The sequence below is a fragment of the Perna viridis genome, chromosome 10 (genome assembly GCF_037379345.1).
Source record: "Perna viridis isolate PV_CMFRI_1.1 ecotype Kerala chromosome 10, ASM3737934v1, whole genome shotgun sequence".
Classification (NCBI taxonomy): domain Eukaryota; kingdom Metazoa; phylum Mollusca; class Bivalvia; order Mytilida; family Mytilidae; genus Perna; species Perna viridis.
This window is the reverse complement of record NC_142454.1, coordinates 10204038-10225745: the sequence shown is the minus strand read 5'-3', so window position 1 is coordinate 10225745 and position 21708 is coordinate 10204038. Positions and strand designations below refer to the sequence as shown.

Here is a 21708-nt window from a genome sequence, read left to right as displayed (position 1 = left end):
GTAGTAGAGGTATAAAGCTTCAAAATAGTAATTGTACTCTCTGTCCAGGTAGAACAGATGGACAGCAGTATATCATAAGGAATAAAAGATAAGAAAGTTTTCAGATTTTATTTAGATAAATTTTGTTTAGTACATGTACAAGTAACAGCACCTGATGAGACAATGAAGTTGGTCCCTTGAATAACCTCTTAAAATATTACAGTACTTCATTTTCTTACCTTCGAAGGTAACATAAATATAATTACCAAGTTGGTAATATTGATAAAAAATTCAATGCTACAGAACTAATATAGCAATAGATTAAGAAAACATGCATTACCTAATTGGAATTTGTATGAAAAAATAGTCATATTTACTTAACAATTTTCCTTAGGTACAAACATATAGTAACATGAATATCAATATAAATTCATTCATAAGACTAGAATAGTGTAAATGGGGAAAAATACAGATCTTATTATTTATGTAAATGCAAAATTTAACAAAATAATTGACAAAATATATTTTTTAATTACTCTCTGGTATACAGAGCTCTAATTATATTTCCTTGAGTTGGAGTAGAGGGAACAATTTCTCAGAATTAACACTTATTCACATTTCTGTAAGTAAATGCATTTATAACTTTTTCTCTTAAAATATATCATTATCAGTTTGATGATTTTGTTATTTACCATCACTGTTTATAGAATTACTTCAAAAAAGAAAATTAGAAACACAGACATCTATGGCACTGTTTATCAAACAGGACAACCTCTACCAGATTTTATGACAAGTTCATTGGATGATAAAAATTCACATAGAAAGAGAAGTAAAACCCCAAAAAAAGCAATAATTTGTTAATGAAAAAAACACTTAAGTTAAAACTACTAGTAATTGACACTGAATTAAACCATGATTCATTCAAAATAAGCAATAAGAACAAATCAAGTTTATAAAATGAAGATATCTTTATACAACTAGTTTTACATTAAATTATCAGATGGGTAGATTAATACTTTATAAACTTGTTTGGTCCCTATGAAAATACAAGTATTAGACATTATAAAACAAATTATTCATGATTCTGAACTTGGTCAAGCCTTTAACATATGGTGGGGCTATACCACTTAACAAGGTAGTCTAAATATCTTCTTTCCATGGTTCTCCCTGCAACCCTCTTTTTCATTTGGAAATTGATATGTATGTTTATCAATATGCAAATGAAAAAAAAAGAGTGTTACAGTCAAAGGAAATACATACTATTAAGAGAGTAATATTTGAATTTGAAATTTTTCTAATTTTAACTTACAAGAAAATCAGTACAAAAATAATTATTACAAGTTACCCTCTCTCTAGTTAGCCATGACGTCATGACTAAAAGAGATGGAAAGTTTTGTCTTTTGTTATCTAACCATACTGACATATCTAACCTCTTCAATAAGGGTTTTTACAGTTTACTTTTTCAGTTATTTTCTAAGTTCCAAAATAATTAGCTCTTAACTCAGATAAATACCCTTCTCCTTCATCTATCATGTTTCGTGATTTATCAAAAACATTACTTTCAATTCAGATACATTAGCAACAAATAAACAACCTGGTGTTATATAAAAGTTTTAAATGTTTACCATAACAGAAAATAATTTATGTTTTTTGACTCATCTGTTATTATACTGCTGTATCCACTGTTTGATAATTTCCTTCTCTTTCTGTCTTGCTGCTATCACATCTTTAGGATCATTTTTATTGCTACTTCTTAAATCTAAGTGATGAGCACCATCTGGTATAATTACTGGTACTAGTGATGATGACAGGGATACAGTTACTCCTCCTGACGACCAAGGATCCAATAATCCATTACTGAAACAGAGAATATTAAATTATATCACAGATTCCCTGCATAGGTGTGTGTAAGAATCTTTCAGGCTATAAATATCATTTGGTTAAATACTAGTCCTCTAATTGTTTTCATATCACATAAGGCACCAACCATTTTTATCCTGAGGTGGGCTTGGGATTTGATGTTGGATAGGAATTTTTGTTATTTTCATTTCATCAATATTTTTATTTAAAATTCTTCGAATTTAAGTAAAGCGGAAAAAGTAGATTCATTATTTTTTTTCAATGGATGGGTAAGATTTTTTTTCTCTCCATAGTAAGGGAAACAAATTTTTTCTTAAAAAAAAAACATCCAAACCCCCACCACACCCTTGCTAATAAAATGGTACCTAAATAGTCATGACTGCTTTTAATCATTTCTTTTGCTCTTCTTAAAGACATGTCAAAACATCATGTATGATTTAATTTATATTTTACTTTAACTGGTAAACATAAATTCCTTTCACATTCATCTTGTTTTGCATTATATCTTAGACATACATCAATATTACCTTAACCATTCCCATGCAAATTAAATTATGAACACCAACACTTCCTGAGTAATCCTACTCATACCTAAATATGATATTAGAAGCTGTTGAGATATTTTTGCCACCATATTGAACTATAGGCGACCTTGGTCTGGGCAAAACTTTCCAATGTTTCTGGCAATTCTTTGTATATCCATCAATATCCCACTTAGCTGGTTCAAACATGTCATCTTTACCATTAGAACACATTGGCATCACCATCTCTGTACAAGCCTAAGTACAAAACTAAGCTTTAAGTGTCCAATTGTGAACAATACTTAAGTAGCACTCCAGATAAGAATTATGCAAAATGTGATTCATGGTTGGAAAGCCTACATACTTTTATTTTTGATGTTTTGTTTAAAATGTTATCACAGATAAAAATTACATAAAATGTACTGTAGAATTCAAAATTAAGGAAGATAACACAGAAAATTACACAATAATATAATAGAAACTATTTGGTTTTCATTGTGGATCATCTCCATGAACAGACAGATTGGAATGAATGATAATACATTTCATCATATAGACCAGCAACACAATTTAGCTCCCACTTCAAACAACAAATCAGGAACTACAACTCAAGCAAATAACTTATGCAAAGTGCTAATTCCACACAAATGCAATTTTTATCTCAAAAGTGTAACAACTGAACTATTGTCTATAAGTATTTCTGAATTATAAATAAGGGATTTCTAAGTGCAGATATGCATGAATCACCACCCCTGCCTGATTTTTATAAAGACTGCTATAATGTCTGATTTGTTATTCTTTCCTTATTGACCATTATTCAGAATATTAAATACTGTACAGCATAAATCCAATAGATTTGTTAATTCTAAAAATAAATGTTAATTAAAATGTCAGTTCATATCAAAGAACACCAAGGCAAAGGCTAGCACGTCCAACAAAATGTGAAGTATTACATCAGTACTTTTTTCATTGATTGATTAAATGATTTTAGTTGATAGAGATATGATATTAAATTCAATGACTTCAGCTTTTTAATACATACATCCAAGGAGAATTCTGTTGAGTACAAGATTCAGTTTCTAACCTAGACTATAGAATTCATATGTCAGAAACTGATTTTCATATTAAAAGATATTTTCCAGCAATAGTGAACTTGACATCTTTCTTGTAATTGCAGTTCTATCTGTGAAAGTCCCATTAAAATTCATCATAGCAAATTCAGAGAATAAGTATAAATGGAAGTACTGAAAACATAATCCTAATCAGCTTTTCATGACATACTGTAAGGAATAAATCTGAAGAATTTTCTAGAATTTTAAAGGACCAAGGTTTACCAACCAACCTGATAATCCCAACTCAGTGTTCTAATGTTTCCTTACCTACCTGATAATCTGAGCCCAGTATTCTAATGTTTCCTTACCTACCTGATAATTCCAGCCCAGTGTTCCAAGGTTTCTCGACCTACCTGATAATCTGAGCCCAGTGTTCTAATGTTTACCAACCTACCTAATAATCTGAGTCTGGTGTTCTAATGTATCCTTATCTACCTGATAATTCCAGCCCAGTGTTCCAAGGTTTCTCAACCTACCTGATAATTCCAGCCTGGTGTTCTAATGTTTCCCAACCTACCTGATAATTCCAGCCTGGTGTTCTAATGTGTACCAACCTACCTGATAATCTTAGCCTAGTGTTCTAATATTTCCTTACCTACCTGATAATTCCAACCCAGTGTTCTAATGTTTACCAACCTACCTGATAATCTGAGCCCAGTGTTCTAATGTTTACCAACCTACCTGATAATCTGAGCCCAGTGTTCTAATGTTTACCAACCTACCTGGTAATCCCAGCCCAGTGTTCTAAGGTTTCCTTACCTACCTGATAATTCCAGTCAAGGTTTCTCAACCAACCTGATACAATGTAATCCCAGCCCAGTGTTCCATGGTTTATCAACCAACCTATAATCCAAGCCAAAGTTCTAAGGTTTCCCAACCTACTTAATAATCCCAGCCCAGTGTTCCATGGTATACCAACCAACCTGATAACCCCAACCCAGTGTTCCATGGTTTACCAACCAACCTGATAATCCCAGCCCAGTGTTCCAAGGTTACTTGTAGCTTCCTGGTTTAAATTCAGACATTTTGCTTGTCCTGTGTAGTTATAATACATATTTACAGCCAGATAAAGTCCTTGTAGCATCGACTGATCTGATGTCAGGGGCTTTGATAGGTAGGAACATATTTCCTGTGGAAAAGAACTATAAACATTAAACAAAAACAATTCTCAAGTGTATACTCTGACTTGTTAACAAAGGAAAATAACAGTAAAATAACAGTACAAAAGACAGTTTAATGGCCATCAACACTCATCACTCAAAGCAGTTTGATCAAATTTGGTAAATAAGTGACAGGTTGTTGGATTAGCAAACAGTTAAAATAGTCTAAGTCCTACAATGGAATCAAACTGGTACTACCGTGTGTAAACATCTTCACACCATAACAATAAATCCTACCAATTCAGAAGGAATCAAACAAGCTTTTGAAAAAAAAAACATGTCCACAAATTTAATGTGTCAAACAAACTGGCAGCCAAAGACCATGACTATGTCTAAGTCACATTGAGGCAGGGGACAGAAATCAATAATTATGTCTGACCTTAATTGGCCAGCCTGGTAATGGTTCCAGGAAGTTGGAAGGATAAGGATAGTCAACCATGGCTAGATCTACCCATGTCTCCTGTAACCAATCCTTAAATACAGTCACATCGTCCAAGGTCTTCAGAGGCTTGCAAAGTTTGAAGGTCTCACCCAATGTCTTTCTTCCTTCCGCTATAGATTAACAAGGAAATGCAAGGTTGATGAAGCAAAGAAGAGAGGTACATACAATGATTAAGAAATAATTCATGATGTTACAGTGTAGTACTTACTTAGATGTGGGTTGTGTTTTCACACTCCATTTTTTTATACTGAGCGTTTAGAAGGTATAACACACTATTGTTAAGGCCTCCCTACGTGTAAATAAACAGCACCATACTTAATATGAATTATTTCTATTATAATATGACAAAAAAACTGACCACTTTTGCATCTGAATAAACCAGGGGTAGATATATATCATTTGATGTTTATAGGAATTCATATTAGAATAACAATATATCAATATCACTGAGTACAGAGTATAGGAAACAATTAAATGTATGTAAATTTCTACAAAATACCTTATTACTATAAATAAAAATACAGAGAGGAACTTTACAAAAGGGTTATTGCTTTGACTCTAAACATTAAAATTGTCAGATTACATATTCTTCCATTGTACGCATTAGATATTAATTACTGGTAAGATGATTGAGTTATCTCCCTTCTTTAAGTGCTGACAGATGAATTATGAATTATAATGCTATGTTTCTTTCTAAGAATGTTTAGCATGTATTTAGGTCATGCCCTTTTTCACAAATATTAAGAAATGCAATGTTTTTGTCTGCACAAAACTGTTACAAATGAATTACCAGTATTTAAAGTCTTTGATAGGACTGTTCCTATTGAATAGTTACTGTATAAATATGTATAATGGTTTGTAATGTGCAATAGTTATGATATGATGAATTAAAAAAACCTTTTTTTTTTTTATTTCAAATGAGAGAAATATTTTGGAAATTATTTTGTTAGATATTTTTAAACTTTCTCCACCATACCTGATGTTCCTGTGTTGGTTATAACTGACCATGACTGTCTGATGTTATCAGCACATTTTTTACTATGGTATTTAAAGGTATTGGTCACAGTCTTCAGGAAGGCACCACAATCAACCAGATCTGTGAACTGCCAGATTGGGGCTGACGCTGCAAGAGCACTGAAAAGAGAAAATAGACACCCGCATGAAGGTAGCTAGGTATGTAAAACTGCCAAATAGGAGCTGACACTGTAAGAACACCAAAAAGAAAGAAAATTGTTAGACGCCCACTTAACAAAAGTTAGATTGTAAAGTGCCAGATAGAAGCTGATACTGCTACTGCACCAACAAAAAAAAGTTAGACAACAATTTATATAATTAAGGTCAGATTTCCTGATATATATTGTGGGAGCTTTTGAATACAAAATTTATCTTGAAAAGAATACCAGTATTTTCTATTAAAAACTTACTTGAAATACTTTTTTCAACTGATTACAGGTTATTCTTTTAAACAAATGGTATTGCCTGACTTGCGACTATATTCAAATTATGTATAATACCCCTGCACAGCATTTGGATATTTCATCCTGAACCAAGCAGACAGCATACCACCATAAGAACCACCAAAGGAAATAACTGGTACCTTCTTCCCAGGAAACCAGTCAGTTCGCAAGTAATCAATAAATCGTGCAAAATCAGCTAGGGCTTGTTCTGATGTCAGGTACTGTAACTTAACAGGATCCTATACACACATAACAATTTAAGCATTATTTCAAAATAAATGAAAACCAGAGACTCTAGAGAGCCTGACTCACTCACCTAGTCAAAAATAGTTTTTTCAGCTTTCAAAACCTGAATTCTTGACCTTACTGTTGCCACAAGAATCATATAATTAATAGAAAGCATCTTACATATCCACCTGATTTTCATATATGTATATGAAATAAATCTCTCATAATCATTTTTTGCAATAACTTCAACCAACAGACCTTTCTGAAAATTTCTGCATCAGTCTGCCTCGCAATGCTGATCAATTATTTGCCAGTGTTTAGCTAAACCCATTGGTTTAGAGATATTTCCACAAATCCTCTATATTTAGTAATGGTGGCCATGTTTTTTGACAGATAAAAAATCTGAACAGACAGATTGTTAAGGAAATCCTAACAAACATCCATGCCATATTTGTTTACAACCATCCTACAAGTAGTCAGACAAGATGGGATTTTCAAAGTTGGAAATGTAAAATTTTGAAAAAGAATCTATTTCAGGACCCATATTTACTCAAACATCCGTCAACAGATCTTTCTAAAAATTACGGCATAGGTCCAATTCATCATGATGAACAATTTAATTTCTTGCAAGATCTGTCTAGTAGTTTCAGAGAAGATGTTTGAAAAAGTTAATAGACAACAACAAACGACGACAATGGGACAGACACATAGTGATGGCAATAGCTCACATGGCCCTTTCGCCAGGTGAGCATAAAACAAGTACAAGTATAAAAAGTTGATAAACAGATAAAAATTCTGATTATTGTATCTGCAAGAATATGCAACATGCATGACTTTGATTTTCAAGTTTTGGACATGCTAAAGTTTGATAAAAAAAAAAAAACCATTTTAGGTGAATTTTGATTACATGTTTAAGATTATATTCTCATATTTGTTTGAATCTAGATCTTATTTATAGCTTTGAAACTCAATAAATAGTTTCAGCATCACTTAAAAACTAACATAAGCAATTTCATATAGAAAATTTATAAAATTTATTCAAATTTTTTTCATTGTTTTTTTTTTTAATTTTTCTGAATTTCAATTTTGTTAAATTTGAGTGGCACTTGAAACATCTTTTTTTTTTTTTAAATCATTTACATGTAGATGTATTAGTACTAAACCTTGTATGATTCATTTCCATAAGGTAATGACTGGCCATAATATCTATGTTCACCAAATATCACCATGGCTTCCAGTTCTTCAGCTAATTCCCACATAAAACCCTAAGTAATAAAATAAGACAATGACAGATATATGAATTTCATGGATACAAAAACATAGTACATTGTACTTTGAATGGTGATCATTTACATTTACATTTTGTGCATAAGAACTTGTATTAAGTAAAATGAATATCAGATAACTACATTGTTGATTGTAGGAGAGATTGTAACAAACTGTACATGTGTTAAATCAGGGAAGTAATTACTGGTATGTTGTAGATTATTATGTCCTGTGAAGTTGTTTGATCAGATAGATACGGGAGAAACAAAATTTTAAAATCTGAGTTGGTTAAGTTCATGTATATCAATCAATCAATCACATCCAAATTTTTGGATTACCAAATCTAATATTTTATTTGATAGCAAGTCTGTAATATGATCATGTCAATCATTTAAAACACCTTGTCTTTCTCAACTTACTGTATTGTTGCAGAACCATGTAATGTCCCCTTCATTTCCTGTGTAGAAAAACACAGGCCCACCCCCTTCTGAGGTCCTGTACCCTCCATACACCAAGTACCTCTGCATAAACACATCATTGTTGATGAAACCAAAATGGTCTACCTAGAAAAACAAAATACATGAAATACAAGTATTCTGTTGAAAAAAAACATGAAAATAATTTAATAGTTTGTTTTCAAAATAATGAGTTTTAAAATTAGTCAATCAAATAATACATACAATAATCCAGATACATTTGTACCTTGCAAAACAAATCATGCTGAACTATATTCCAAACAGGTAAATTAATTAAAATAGCACAAAATATAAAAATCACTTAAGACAAAAATATGTATTGTAAAAGTGTAACAAAATGGTAAAATTTGATTATCATAAACTGTTTTTGCAAAAATTTTATTATATTTATTAATAGGTGTTTTGTAAAATATTAGAAAGAGTAATCAAGAGAACCAAGGTTATGGCGGTAATCAAAAAAATGTTATCCAGGGACAAAGACCAGACATGGAATACAGACATACACAACAAAGAGCATAAAGTAACTAAAATCATACATACAAAGTAACAAAAGTAAATGAGCAACTTGGACTCCACTGAAAACTGGGAGCATGGACTAGGTGCACCGGTAGGTTAAGCATCCTATACCCGCCGAGTTGCTCATAAAAAGTCAGAAAATATTAACTGTTTCCCATTAAGAAGAAATTAAAAATGTATCTAAATTTGACACTACTTTTCAAATTAATTAAGTATTTATTATGTTCATCAGACTCCATCTGTCATGAAGCATGAACAATTAAACCGAAGTATGGTTTATTTTTCTACACAAGGTAGAGAACATTTTGGTTGGTCAAAAACCATACAGAGTCATGATTTTTTACATATTGTTTTGGTAAGAATAATCAAGGGAACCAAGATTCTAGCAGTCATCAAAAGAATGTAATCCAGGGGCAAAGGCCAGACATGGAAAACAGACAAACACGACAAAGAACATAAAGTAACTAAAATAATACGTACTAAGTAACAAAAGGAAATGAGCAACTCAACAACAAGAATAACACGTTTAAAGAAAATAGTAACCCGCTCTCCATTAAAGCATGGAGCAAGGGCTAGGTGCACAGGTAAGGATAGTGTCCTCTGTTTGTCCAGAAAAATCCTCCGAATCGCTTATAAAATGTCATGTCTGGAGTAGAAGGAAGAGGAAATGGAAGTAGACTCCACTAAAAACTGGGAGCATGGACCAGGTGCACAGGTAGGGTAAGCATCCTATGCTTTTCTAGAAACACCTGCCAAATTGCTCATAAAAAGTCAAGTCAGGGGTAGAGGAAAGAGGAAAGGAAAACTATGACAGGTTGAACAAATTCATTTTCATGATGCAGATTAAATGGCGATCAGATATTGTGTCCATTTAGAGCTTACACTCATTTCCTTGAGGTGATTTCAGATGATGTTGATTCACCAGTCATGGCTATCCCAAAGTCAGAGAAAGAGAGTTAATTCTTCTATCCAAGTCCATGATTCTGCATTTATTTAAGAAATTGGCTTGTCACCTTCCCAGTACAGTTTTCATTCTCTTCATCATGAGGGCACTACACTTGTTGCTCAATTGTGTGCATCTGAGTTGATGCTTATGGCTTATAGAGACTTGAGAACCTCCTATTATAAGCCTTATATATATATGTATAAAGAAGGTACATATCACATCATTTGCTGTTTCCAAACAGATGTATTCATAATCCTCATCCTATTAGATAGAGCAGTAATTACTCAGAGACCTTAATTTCATGAAACCTTGTATGCTTTTTATTTTCAGTAGACCATTTACCATGCTCCTGTAACTGTCTTTGATTTTGCGACTACTTTGATATTAATGAAATTTGTAGTATTAATTTGTTTTGTTTTATTTGTGAGGTTTGGAGATTTTTTGGAGGTCAATGTCACATTATGTGCTGATTTCTATTATGTCATGCATGATTAATTGAGATGACATCTGATTACAAAAAACTATGGTTTGTTCTTCAATTGCAGTCAATGGGAGATAACTCAATCTGCCATTGACAATAACTGTAGTTCCCTCAGCTATAGTTCAGCAGTACTATTTCTGTATGTTACATTCAACTCACCTTTATTGAAGGCAGTTTTACTATTGTTTATGATTTGCATCAAGATCGCATCGAACTTTATTACATTGAGTTGTACATGTATTGGATTTCATATGTTCACAATCATTCATACATTATTTCTGAGTTAAGATATATTTGTAGGTCAGTGTCACATTATGTGCTGATTTATATAGTTATGTATGATTTATTGAGATAGTTGTTGAATGTGATAAAATGTGCACCTCCTGCTCCAAACACTGGTTTCTTCTTCAATTTGTATGAAATGATCAAGCAATTTTCAACTACTATTTTATTATAAAAATGAAAATCAGAAGCACCTGATACCACAAGATATTGGTATTGGGTGTTCCTGGTAATATAAAGCTCCTGAATGTGAAAAACACTACATTCATTGTTCACAGAGTAGTTCTTATTGGCAACTTTTCTCAGCATCATATTTTCCTTCAGTTTCTTTTGCTGAGGAACCACCTGTTTTTTTTTAAGATGGCTGCCGAGCATTACACACACTGAATTTTTGCCTCTCCAATCTTTGCTAGTTTCTGAAGTTCTAATTTCATGTGGTGACTTATAAATTATATATTAATTAAGGATTTTATATGATGAGTCTAAATCTGTGAGTGTTTTGTGGAAATTTTCTTGTACTTGGGGAAAAAAACAACAAATTAGTAAAAATTGTAGAATACTCTATAGAAAGATTTACAGAGTTTTTACAAAGAAACTGTTGGATTATAATTTAAACCAAAATGACGAGGAAATACTAATACAGGAAAATCTTCAAGTCAACAAAGAAATACAAAAACTGTTCAACAAATGCAGCAAAGAAGGATAAACCACCTTGTAATCCTTCTAAAAGAACTCACTCTGAAGTGTCATCAGACTCAAATACTAGTACTAGTTTTGATTTTTCAGGGATGATTATTTTTCAAAAGGACCTTGATGAGATTAAGTTTGGAATAAGAGATTTAGCAACTAAAGATGATCTTGATAACAAAACAAAAGATCTAGTCAAATCATCAGACATAGAAGAAATGGTGACTGGTATTGTCAAGAAACTGTTTAGTAAGTTTGAATCATCTATGGAAAAGAAGTTTAATGATAAATACAATAAACTTCAATACGAAACATCAGAAACAATAGAAGCTTTGAAAATTGAGAATAATGATTTACATGAGAAAGTAAATGCATTCCAAGAACAGTTATCAACCATCAGAAGAGAAGTGACAGGGACAAAGACGATAGCAATTGAAAATAGTATCAGCAGTATCTTTAATGAACAATACTCAAGAAAAAACAACATAAAAGTCTACAACATTCCTAGGAAGCCACATCAAAACTTGCGAGAAGTTTTTATTAAACTTGTGAAAGAAGATCTGAAAGTAGAGCTGAAGGAAAGAGATGTTGTAGCCATACATAGACTACCATCTGAACACGAACCAAGCCCATTGATAGTTAAACAATTTAATACAGACATGAAAAGAAGTATAATGAGAGTTAGAAAGGAGTTGAACCATGGTGTAAAGCTTGTTGATGATGTCTCCACGAGAAACATGGGACTTATTAACAGACTAGAAGATAGCAATAAATTTGATTCTGTTTGGTATTTCAACTGTGAAGTTTATACTACAACATTTGATGGACAGCAATTGATATTTGGACTTTATGATGACACAACCTTAGATTGAGTTGGCTGGTTAAAGGAAGGTAACTCTAATAACTCTGTTCACAAATACAGAAATGTAATGTATGCTGTAGGTTACAGACCACCAATTCAACCAATGAGCATTTGGAACGTACGCAAAAATAGTCCTACGCAGAAATTACCCCTGTTCCTCATAGTGCTGTGAAAAAAGTTCTCATCTTATTTAAAAAATTTAAACAGTTTCTGAAAGGAAAAACATTTCTGTACATTTTATAGGTGCATTTTGCTTCTTGTGATGTGAAGCCTAATCTCCATAATGATTTTTAAATATACCCCTATCTTGTGAAAACACTGGGATTTCCCATGCTATTTATAGACCCTTCACTTCCGGTGACCAGTACTGCACTGCAAGTCTGCTAACCCCACATGCCATTCTGAGGATTGTGAGCTGACATATGTAGAATCATGCTGATATATAGTCCTCTGCAGGTTAAAGTTAAGGTAAAGTCCAGAGAAGCCATTGAATATTGTGAAATTAGCATAGAAGCCTATGGGAAGTGGAATTAGTGGTTTTTAGCCTGTACATAATGGTTCTGAAATATTTTCGTTTTAATTTATTTTCTGATCATAATATAATATGGTATATTATTTCTGATTTTTTTTATCTATCAAAATAGATTTTGCTAAGATTTGTTTAGGCAAAGATTGAAGAGCAATGTCAAAGTTTTAGTCTTTAAGCCAAATTATCAAGTTTTTCTTGGAAACATATTATTATTTTAGAAACTCATCTCTAATTACATTTTTTCCCTCTCAATTTCTCTTTATATTTATTTATTAATTAATACTTTTTGTACTTGTTAGTTAATATGATCTGTAAAGTTTTTGATCCTGTATACTCTTATATGTTCTGTTGTCCTACATATTTACATGCCCATGTAGACTATTTATGAAATTGGATTCATAAAAATCTTAACGGTGAATTGCCAAGGACTTGGTGATCTTGGAAAAAAGAAGAGATGTTCTCAAAATGCTTACGTCAAAATCTTATAGCATTTACTGTTTACAAGACCCCCACTTTGTTAAAGAAAACGAAACAATAGTCAGATCTATTTGGGAATATAAATGTATCTTTTCTTCTGTAGCTTCAAATGCCAGAGGAGTAGCAGTATTGATAAATAATAATTTTGATTTTAAAGTGTATAAGGAGAAAAATGATACATGAGGTAATTTCTTAGCCTTAGATATGGTGGTAAATAGTACAAGACTTACACCGGTAACTTTGTATGGACCTAACTAAGACAAACCTGTTTTTTTTTTGTTAATATCATGTCCATCATGGAAGATTTTGGTAATGAAAACTTTGTCATTTATGGAGACTTTAACCTAGTCTTGAATCCAAGCATTGATTATGTCAACTATATAAATATAAACAATCCTAATTCAAGGGAGAAAATTTTAGAGATTATGGAAAACTGGAGTCTAGTTGATCCTTTCAGGGAATTCTCTCCAAATACTAAGAGGTACACATGGAGAGAGAGAACACCACTGAAACAGGCCAGGCTTGACTTTTTCTTAGTGCCTGACAATATGCTTCTCCATGTAAAAGGGTGTAAAATAGATTGTAGTTATCGATCCCACCATTCTATGTTTGTATTAGAATTAGTTTTTAATCCATTCATTAGAGGTAAGGGATTGCGGAAATTTAATAACTCATTGTTGTATGATGCTGATTATGTCAAAAGTATAAAAAATAAGATTTTGGAGGTAAAAAAGCAGTATTGTGCTTAAGTTTATGACTATGATAATATTGAGAAATTAGAAAATGAGAGCCTACAATTACATATCAACCACCATTATTTTTTTAGACTTTGCGGATGGAGATAGCAGGTAAAATAATATCCTATTCAAGTTATTTGAAGAATATTTGATTAACTTTGAATAAAAAAAACGGCAGATCTTGAAAAGCTGTGTAAAGAAAAGATGAGAGGTAAATTGATCAGATCCAGAGCTAAATGGATAGACAAAGGGGAGAAACCCACAAAATATTTCTGTGGTCTTGAGACTAGAAATTTTTCAAGTAAGATCATACCAAAAATTGAAAAAGATGATGGAACTATTGTTACAGACCAAATTGATATATTGAAAGAAACTAAAAATTGCTATCATAACTTATATAATTCTAGAGACTATGTATTAGATAATGTGGGGGTAGAAGATATTAGATCAGATCTGAAAGATCATGACTTTAAAACACTCACTAATTTGCAAAAGATGTCTTTAGAAGGAGAAATAACTGTAGCAGAAGCTACAGAGGTATTGAAAAATATGAAAAATAATAAATCACCAGGATCAGATGGTTTTTCAGCAGAATTTTTCAAGTTCTTTTGAATTGATCTTAGTTTCTTTGCTGTTCAATCTTTACACTATGCTTTTGAAACAGGCCATTTGTCAGTAACACAGAGGCAAGGAATTATTACCTGCCTTCCAAAAGATAACAAACCAAAACATTTTTTGAAGAACTGGAGGCCTATTTCTTTACTTAACACCATCTATAAAATAGGCTCTGGTGTTATTGTTAAAAGAATAAAATATTTACTTAAAGATTTGATCAATCTTGATCAGACCGGTTTTATGGGAGGGAGGTACATAGGAGATAATATTAGATTAATCTATGATATCCTACAACACACAGAAGAGCAAGATATACCAGGATTACTTTTATTGACTGATTTTGAGAAAGCATTTGACTCTACATCCTGGAATTTACTTTTTAATGTTTTAATATTTTTTAATTTCGGAGAATTCGTAATTAATTGGATTAGAGTTTGTTATGAAGAGATAAGTTCGGCGGTCTTAAAATGACTAATATTACTTGCTTTATGACTGCATTAAAGTCAACATGGATAAGGAAAATTTTCAAATCTGAAAGTAAGTGGGCTAGCATACTTTTTTCAAAACTAGATAAAGAATTATTAATGAAATGTGGAAATGGGTATGCTATGTCTATTAATTGTACAAAAAAATTTTGGAATGATGTTTTCAAAGCATGGAATGATGTTGTAGAAAAAGTAAAGAGTAACAATTTAGAATGTTTTATACTAGCCCAATATCATGGAATAATGATGTCACTGTGAGGAAAAAACCTGTCTTTTATAAGAAATGCTTTGAAAAAGGAATATGTTTTGTACATGACATCTTGAGTGAAAATAGAAATTTCCTTTCAGTCATGGAAATGCAAGACAAGTTTAATATACACATTGACATTATGGAATATAGTAGCATTGTGTCTGCATTAAATAAGGCAAGAAGAAAATTTAAATCTGATGGTATTGTTGTATCATATCCTTTTGTTCCATCTTTTTGTACACTAATTTTTAAGAGTACAAAGGGAACTAAAGATATGTATTCGGTTCTTGTTAAAATGATTTGACTCCAAGTGTCAAAATGAAATGGGAGACCATTTTTAAATCGTATGAATAAGAATGGTAAGATTATTTTAAATTGCCATTTTGATAACAAAAAATACTAAACTACAGTGGTTACAATATCGTATTAACCATTATATCTCAGCTACCAATACATTCTTAAATAAAATTGGAGTAGTAGATAATCCAAAGTGTACCTTCTGTGAAGAAGAAACAAAAACAATAGAACATTTATAATGTAATTGTAATGTAGTTCAAAATTTGTTATAAGACATAGATACATGGTTACTATCAAATAATATAAGCATACCTATTAACAAAAATATATTTTTATTTGGAAACATTACATGCAGAGTTAATAATAATGTATATAATCTGGTACTACTGAAGATTAAACAATACATATATAATGCTAGGTGTTTTAAGAAACAACTTTCATTGCAAGTAGTAAAAACTATTATAAAGGACTTGTATAATACAGAGAAGTCAATTGCCATAATATGTATTAGTAGAACTTAAATTTTATCATGTAATGAAACTAGATAGCTAGATAGAACTCAGTAATGTTGATGTACATGTAGGACAATATCCCTCCACTTTTTAACTTTTCAGTTCCATTATTTTTTTTTTTCAAACCTTATTTTTCTTTCAATTATATATGTAGGTCAGCATTTTTGGTTATACTGAAAATCAATTTAAAGTGCACACATGTATGTATATTGTTACCAAGTTCTTCCGTGGTGGTTGTCAGATATTGCAATATTGTAAACCTTTTCTTTTTGAGTATTTTGAAATAGTGCATATCAAATCAGCTAGAACATATTCGTTTGTATATCACAATAGAAATATTGTACATTCCTGTTACTATGTCTGCATATAACATGTAACCATGTGCTGATTATCTTAAAAAGAAAATTAAAATTATAAAAACTCTTGCAGTCGTTTTGTTCTTTTTTCCAAGACTAATGATCTATGGTCCATAAAAACAGCATAAAGTCCATAAGAGATATTTCTACATATACATTTCCACACATACAAAAAATTCTTTCTCAAATTTCTCACTTATCCAATAGATTGCATACAATGTACTTTAAAATAAGCTATAACACAAAGATTTATACTAAGGGTGCACTATACAGTTACATTTCGGCACAATGTTTCACACACCAAGTTACCCCTGCCAAATTTTGTAAAACTTAAAACTAAAAATAGAAATTTGGTGGATACATTGTTTAAATGTAGTTAAGCATTTATACATAGACAGATATAATATATGTAATAGTGAACAGGTGTAATTTAAATGAAGAATGGTATCTGGAACGTTTCAGTCCCCTGCCGTATTAGGTTCTCTCCTCAGAATCAGATGGCTCATTTTCAAAATACCTTATTTCGCACCAACTTTTGGAACTAATATTGCGAGAGAATAAATTGAAAAGGGTCTTATTATTTTTCCCCTTTTTCCACCTATTCCATGCATGCTTTCATCCTGTGGTAGTGTCTAATTGCCAGATATTTTATAACATATAGTATTTGGCTGTAAATGTCAACGATTTCAAAAATATGCACTTTTTTAAGGCAAAACACTCAAAATTTCTGTGTACATTGCCTCAAAACAGCTTTATTTCACCAAAATGAGACCATATTTTCAGAAATAACCTATCCGTATTGTACTACCTAAGTAAGTTCTAGTGAGCACATTCAGGAACTTCATATTACCTGTTTGTATCAGGTGTTAGTAATAGTATATTTGAAAGTTCCTGGCACATTGGAGAGAATAGCTTCTATCATGAAGATTGTAATACATCAAAGAGGACAGGTGTAAGAGATTGGTTAAGGCCACATGAAGTTGACAACCCTGTTGGTTCAAGCCCCAGATGTGTCTAGGTTTCTAGGCACCTACCCTACCCCAGGGGTTTCACCGATTTTCAGCCTGGAATATTGGGCTTTACTCCTAAAAAGCCAGGTGAAAATACCATTCATATAAGCCAAACTATTGTAAATCTGACCAACAGTTAAAAAAGCTCTACAGAGCTTACATGTATGTTAATTGTTCACTGGTACCGATCTTTGCCATATAAATATCTGACAAGCCGAGGTCAAAAATTTTAATGAACTTTGATACAATCATGTAAATAAATCTTCTATATGTTACCATTTGTCGATTTAAAATATAATGACTTTTAAAATCAACTTTTCTTCTGACCCTGCAACCCCCTTGTTTTTAATTTAATTTGAATATTGATTTAACCCGACATATCCAGGTTTTAGCAGGTTTTAGCTTAGCAGCGAACTGTTGAACAGCTTCAATTTTGGTAGCCAATTTACAGCAGAAACTTTAGTAACCTACACCAACATCAAGGGACCATTGACGAGTGGGCACCTGCTAATTATCAATATCTGAATAAAAAACAGCGTATCTCAGGGTCCGGTCAGTTAATCAAACCTTTAAAATTACCTTCTGTCTAAACCAAAACGTTTTGTAAAAATATTTTTCTTTGTGAAGCGACTTTTCGAGTACATGATGTTGTCCATTTGGAAACTTGAACTTCTGAACAATAGCATCAGCAAATGCTATGAGGCAAGCGGACAAGAAAAAATTAAAAACCCTATCCGACATTTCCTTATCATGTGACAGTGGAACAAATCACATGAGTGTTTTGGTGTTAAATTAATGAACTCTGGTTCCGAATACGACTTTGAATCACAGGGACTTGAGGTCACGAGTTAGATCCATTATATTTTGTGTTTTTTCTTTATGTTGCAGTTCGTTTTTTGTTGTGATTGTCTTTTTTCCATTGTGCTTATGTGTTAAAAAGAACCAAATCATATTTGGTATTATTTGGCAAACGTGTATTAATGTTTGCCCTTAAAAATTAATCACAGGGTCAGTGGCAATTCGGACTATAGGCTCATCTAAAAAATGATCGAAAATCACATGTATGAAAATTGTGAGTCTTCTCCTTATTTCGTTTGTTTTAGGTAAAACATTTTTGAAGTGTTCTTTCAAAATTGTACTTTGACCCCAACATGCTAGAAATACCGTGACGCCGTGGGATCCTTGATAGGTCTAGTATATCTAAAAGTATAATGAATAGACGAATAGACTTTGTAATAGCAAAGACTTTTCTATTAATTATATCAAGGATTTTTATAGTATCATTACATTATTATAAGTTTGAATAACAATGAATTTTACAATGTCTAAATAAAATATTTATACGAAGCTTAAAAGGTTGATATTGATTGTTGAAAATACTCAAAACTGTTAAAATCTAAGAATTTAACCATGCTGTAAAATTGTCAAAATATACTGTTACTAAAATTGGCAAGAATTGAATTTACAGTTAAGAATCTTAAATGCGAGTCTAAAAAGACGTATTTTGAGAGTTCTCTTAAAAGCGCAAATCGATTGTTCTTTTCTCAAATGACTAGGCAAGTTATTCCAGAGTTTTTTTTTTTTTTTTCTTTGTTTTGTTTTGTTTTTTTTTTTTTCGTTGCAGCTGATTTGTCAAAACTTCTCTCACCGTATGTCTTGGTGCGAACGCGAGGTTGCACAAGTAACGCACAGTTCTATATTTAACTCCTTGGTTATATAAAGACGTTAAACTCCTGGTGATGTATGGGAATATTTTCATTTTACTGTATTTTGCGTCTGACTACGAACATAAAAATGATGGCCCATTGCCCAGCAGTTTTTTTTTTAAATCGTCAAATCGGTGTTTGAAACTTATAATTATCATAATAGTAAATGCACACATTCATTTCGAAACTTTAGAAGCTGAAAAGATCATGATCCGAGTAAAATGTCATTCATTTTCCTCACAACTGCAGGTCTTTGGTAATGTAAATAATTGCTTAAACTTTGGTTCGTAAGAAAGATGCACTGAATTAATTAAATGTATATATAATCAACACCGCCTGCACTAAGTCCAGCGCCCTAGACCACTCGACCAGCTAGGAGATATATATATATACACACACACACACACACACACACGTCTCAGAATGTGACGACTCTATTCGCTACACTGTTCCATCGGATCAAATTGATACAGGAAAGATAATGTAAACTTATAGATGGGTCTGAAAAATTCCCAACGATGTTAGAATTGTCAAATTTGCGTTGGTATTTTTGTGCGTTCACTCCACGGGACTCGAACTCGTACCGCTGTGACATCTATGGCAACACCGCCTGGACTAAGTCTAGCGCCCTAGATCATTCGACCAGCTATGCTAGTCTATATAAAAATACAGCTTTCGCTGGCCGGGTCATTCCTCCTCGTAGGATTAATTAATTATTTGATTAATTATTTTTCGACCCTTATATATATAAAATCAAGTCTAAACTACACCCCAACTCTAGAATGGATGCGAGGTTGCAAATTTGCGATTCAAATTTGGTCGCTCCCTCAGCGGGATTCGAACCCCTTCTCTTCTCTGACATATACTCTGCCTGCACTAAGTCCAACGCTCTAGACCATTTGGCCAACTTGGCTATAAAGTATAGCTTTCGTTAACCGGGTGATACTTCTTCGTAAGTAAATCTAGAGCGCGAACATTAGCACATGATGAAATTGAACAGGACAACCTCAGATGGTATCGAGTAAGACAATAGAGGATCTGTAACAGTATACAAATGCAGCCACACCAAGTGTATACTTTATAAGATGTCTAATGGGGTGAGGCAACTCTACCATCTTACTTGTTAGTACATTACTATCAACAGGGTATGTTAATACAAGGATGCAGACATATATATAATCAAGTCTAAACTACACCCCAACTCTAGAATCGATGCTAGGTTGCAAATTTGGTCTCTTCATCAGCGGGCTTCGAACCCCTTCTCTTCTCTGACGTCTATGGCAACACCGCCTGCACTAAGTCCAACGCTCTAGACCACTTGGCCAACTTGGCTAAAAAAAATTATACAAAATATATAAAATTAATATCGTTACCAATTTTATCGAAATTTTTATGAATTTAAACTTACAAAATTATATATGTTTATGATGAAGAGAAAAATAAATATAACGCTAGATCTATATATCATAGCGAATAGTTTGGACGATAACAAACCTCATTAAGGCAGTCATATCAGAGTTTTACATTTTACATAATTTGTTCCATGAGATAGTCAAACTAATTACATCATACATCAAGATCCGACGACAGATACATCCATTGATTCGGAGACCTACTGATCAATTATTCTGCGACAAGACAACATTAACACAGATATGTTATAATTGTTTAATGCATTTTCAGTAGATGTTTCCTCATCATATTGTTTATCAATTGTATTGGTTTTTTTCTCATTCGATTTCACATGGCGTATTTCCGTTTAAAAATATTTTGAGGTTTTTAATTGGTATGGCAAATGTATGATCCGTTGGGCATGCCGATACGCTTTATTAACGATAACATGCCAAGTGCAAGTACTTATGATATAATCACCTAAGTTGGGATGTAGGTGAACATCCCAGCTGTGTTACTTAAAGGAAATTAAAGTTACAATTTTTTTTTAGTTTTGTTGCTTTTACAATTTCCTGTTTTATTTATTTTTGAATCTGTTTTAGCTGAACATAAACCCGAACTTTGAGAACAATTTTAAAACAATGTTATAGAATAATGTAAATTCAAACAAGTCCATTACTGATTTGACGCTTTTCAAAGACGTGTTAAGGTAATCATTCAGTCGAAGAAGTAACTGTTGCAGCTGAAACAGTAAAATATAACGATTAAGACATATGCATTGCTTTAGCATGGAGTGGCAAACACTTTTGTAACTTCTGTGCAAAATCGAAGTAAACTGTATCCCCTGATCAACCATTATCATATGTAGAAGGGCAATTTAATGGGTAATTTGATTTTAAATCATTATAACTTGCTGTCTATTTGGTTCACGCAGTGGCTAATTGTGTAAGTGTTGACATTATTTACAAACATGTATATTGTTTCATAAAATATTGTTAATTAATATTTTAGAATATTTTGCATAAAATAAAAATCAACAAAAAGACTTGTATATTTGTAATAAGTGT

At 32.1% G+C, this 21708-nt stretch overlaps 1 protein-coding gene across 1 annotated transcript; it reads right to left on the bottom strand.

Moving 5' to 3' along the window:
• Positions 1-93: 93 nt before the first annotated feature.
• Positions 94-18308, bottom strand: LOC148604472 (lysosomal Pro-X carboxypeptidase-like). Its single transcript, XM_088550249.1, has 9 exons — positions 18123-18308; positions 8445-8588; positions 7923-8024; positions 6589-6770; positions 6051-6208; positions 5012-5184; positions 4437-4601; positions 2431-2618; positions 94-1836 (listed from the first exon to the last, which is right to left on the bottom strand). Exons 1-9 carry the CDS (start codon positions 18282-18284, stop codon positions 1635-1637), a joined length of 1476 nt encoding a protein of 491 aa, XP_088406375.1. The 5' UTR covers positions 18285-18308; the 3' UTR covers positions 94-1634.
• Between the last annotated feature and the right edge of the window lie 3400 nt (positions 18309-21708).

Excerpts from the sequence above, each read along its gene's own strand:
- LOC148604472 (XM_088550249.1), bottom strand. The coding sequence starts at position 18,284 with ATGTCGGATAGGGTTTTTAATTTTTTCTTGTCCGCTTGCCTCATAGCA. Across the intron at positions 8,025-8,444 it reads CATGGTTCTGCAACAATACA|GGTTTTATGTGGGAATTAGC; the intron begins GTAAGTTGAGAA and ends TTTATTACTTAG. Across the intron at positions 5,185-6,050 it reads AACCAACACAGGAACATCAG|CGGAAGGAAGAAAGACATTG; the intron begins GTATGGTGGAGA and ends GTTAATCTATAG.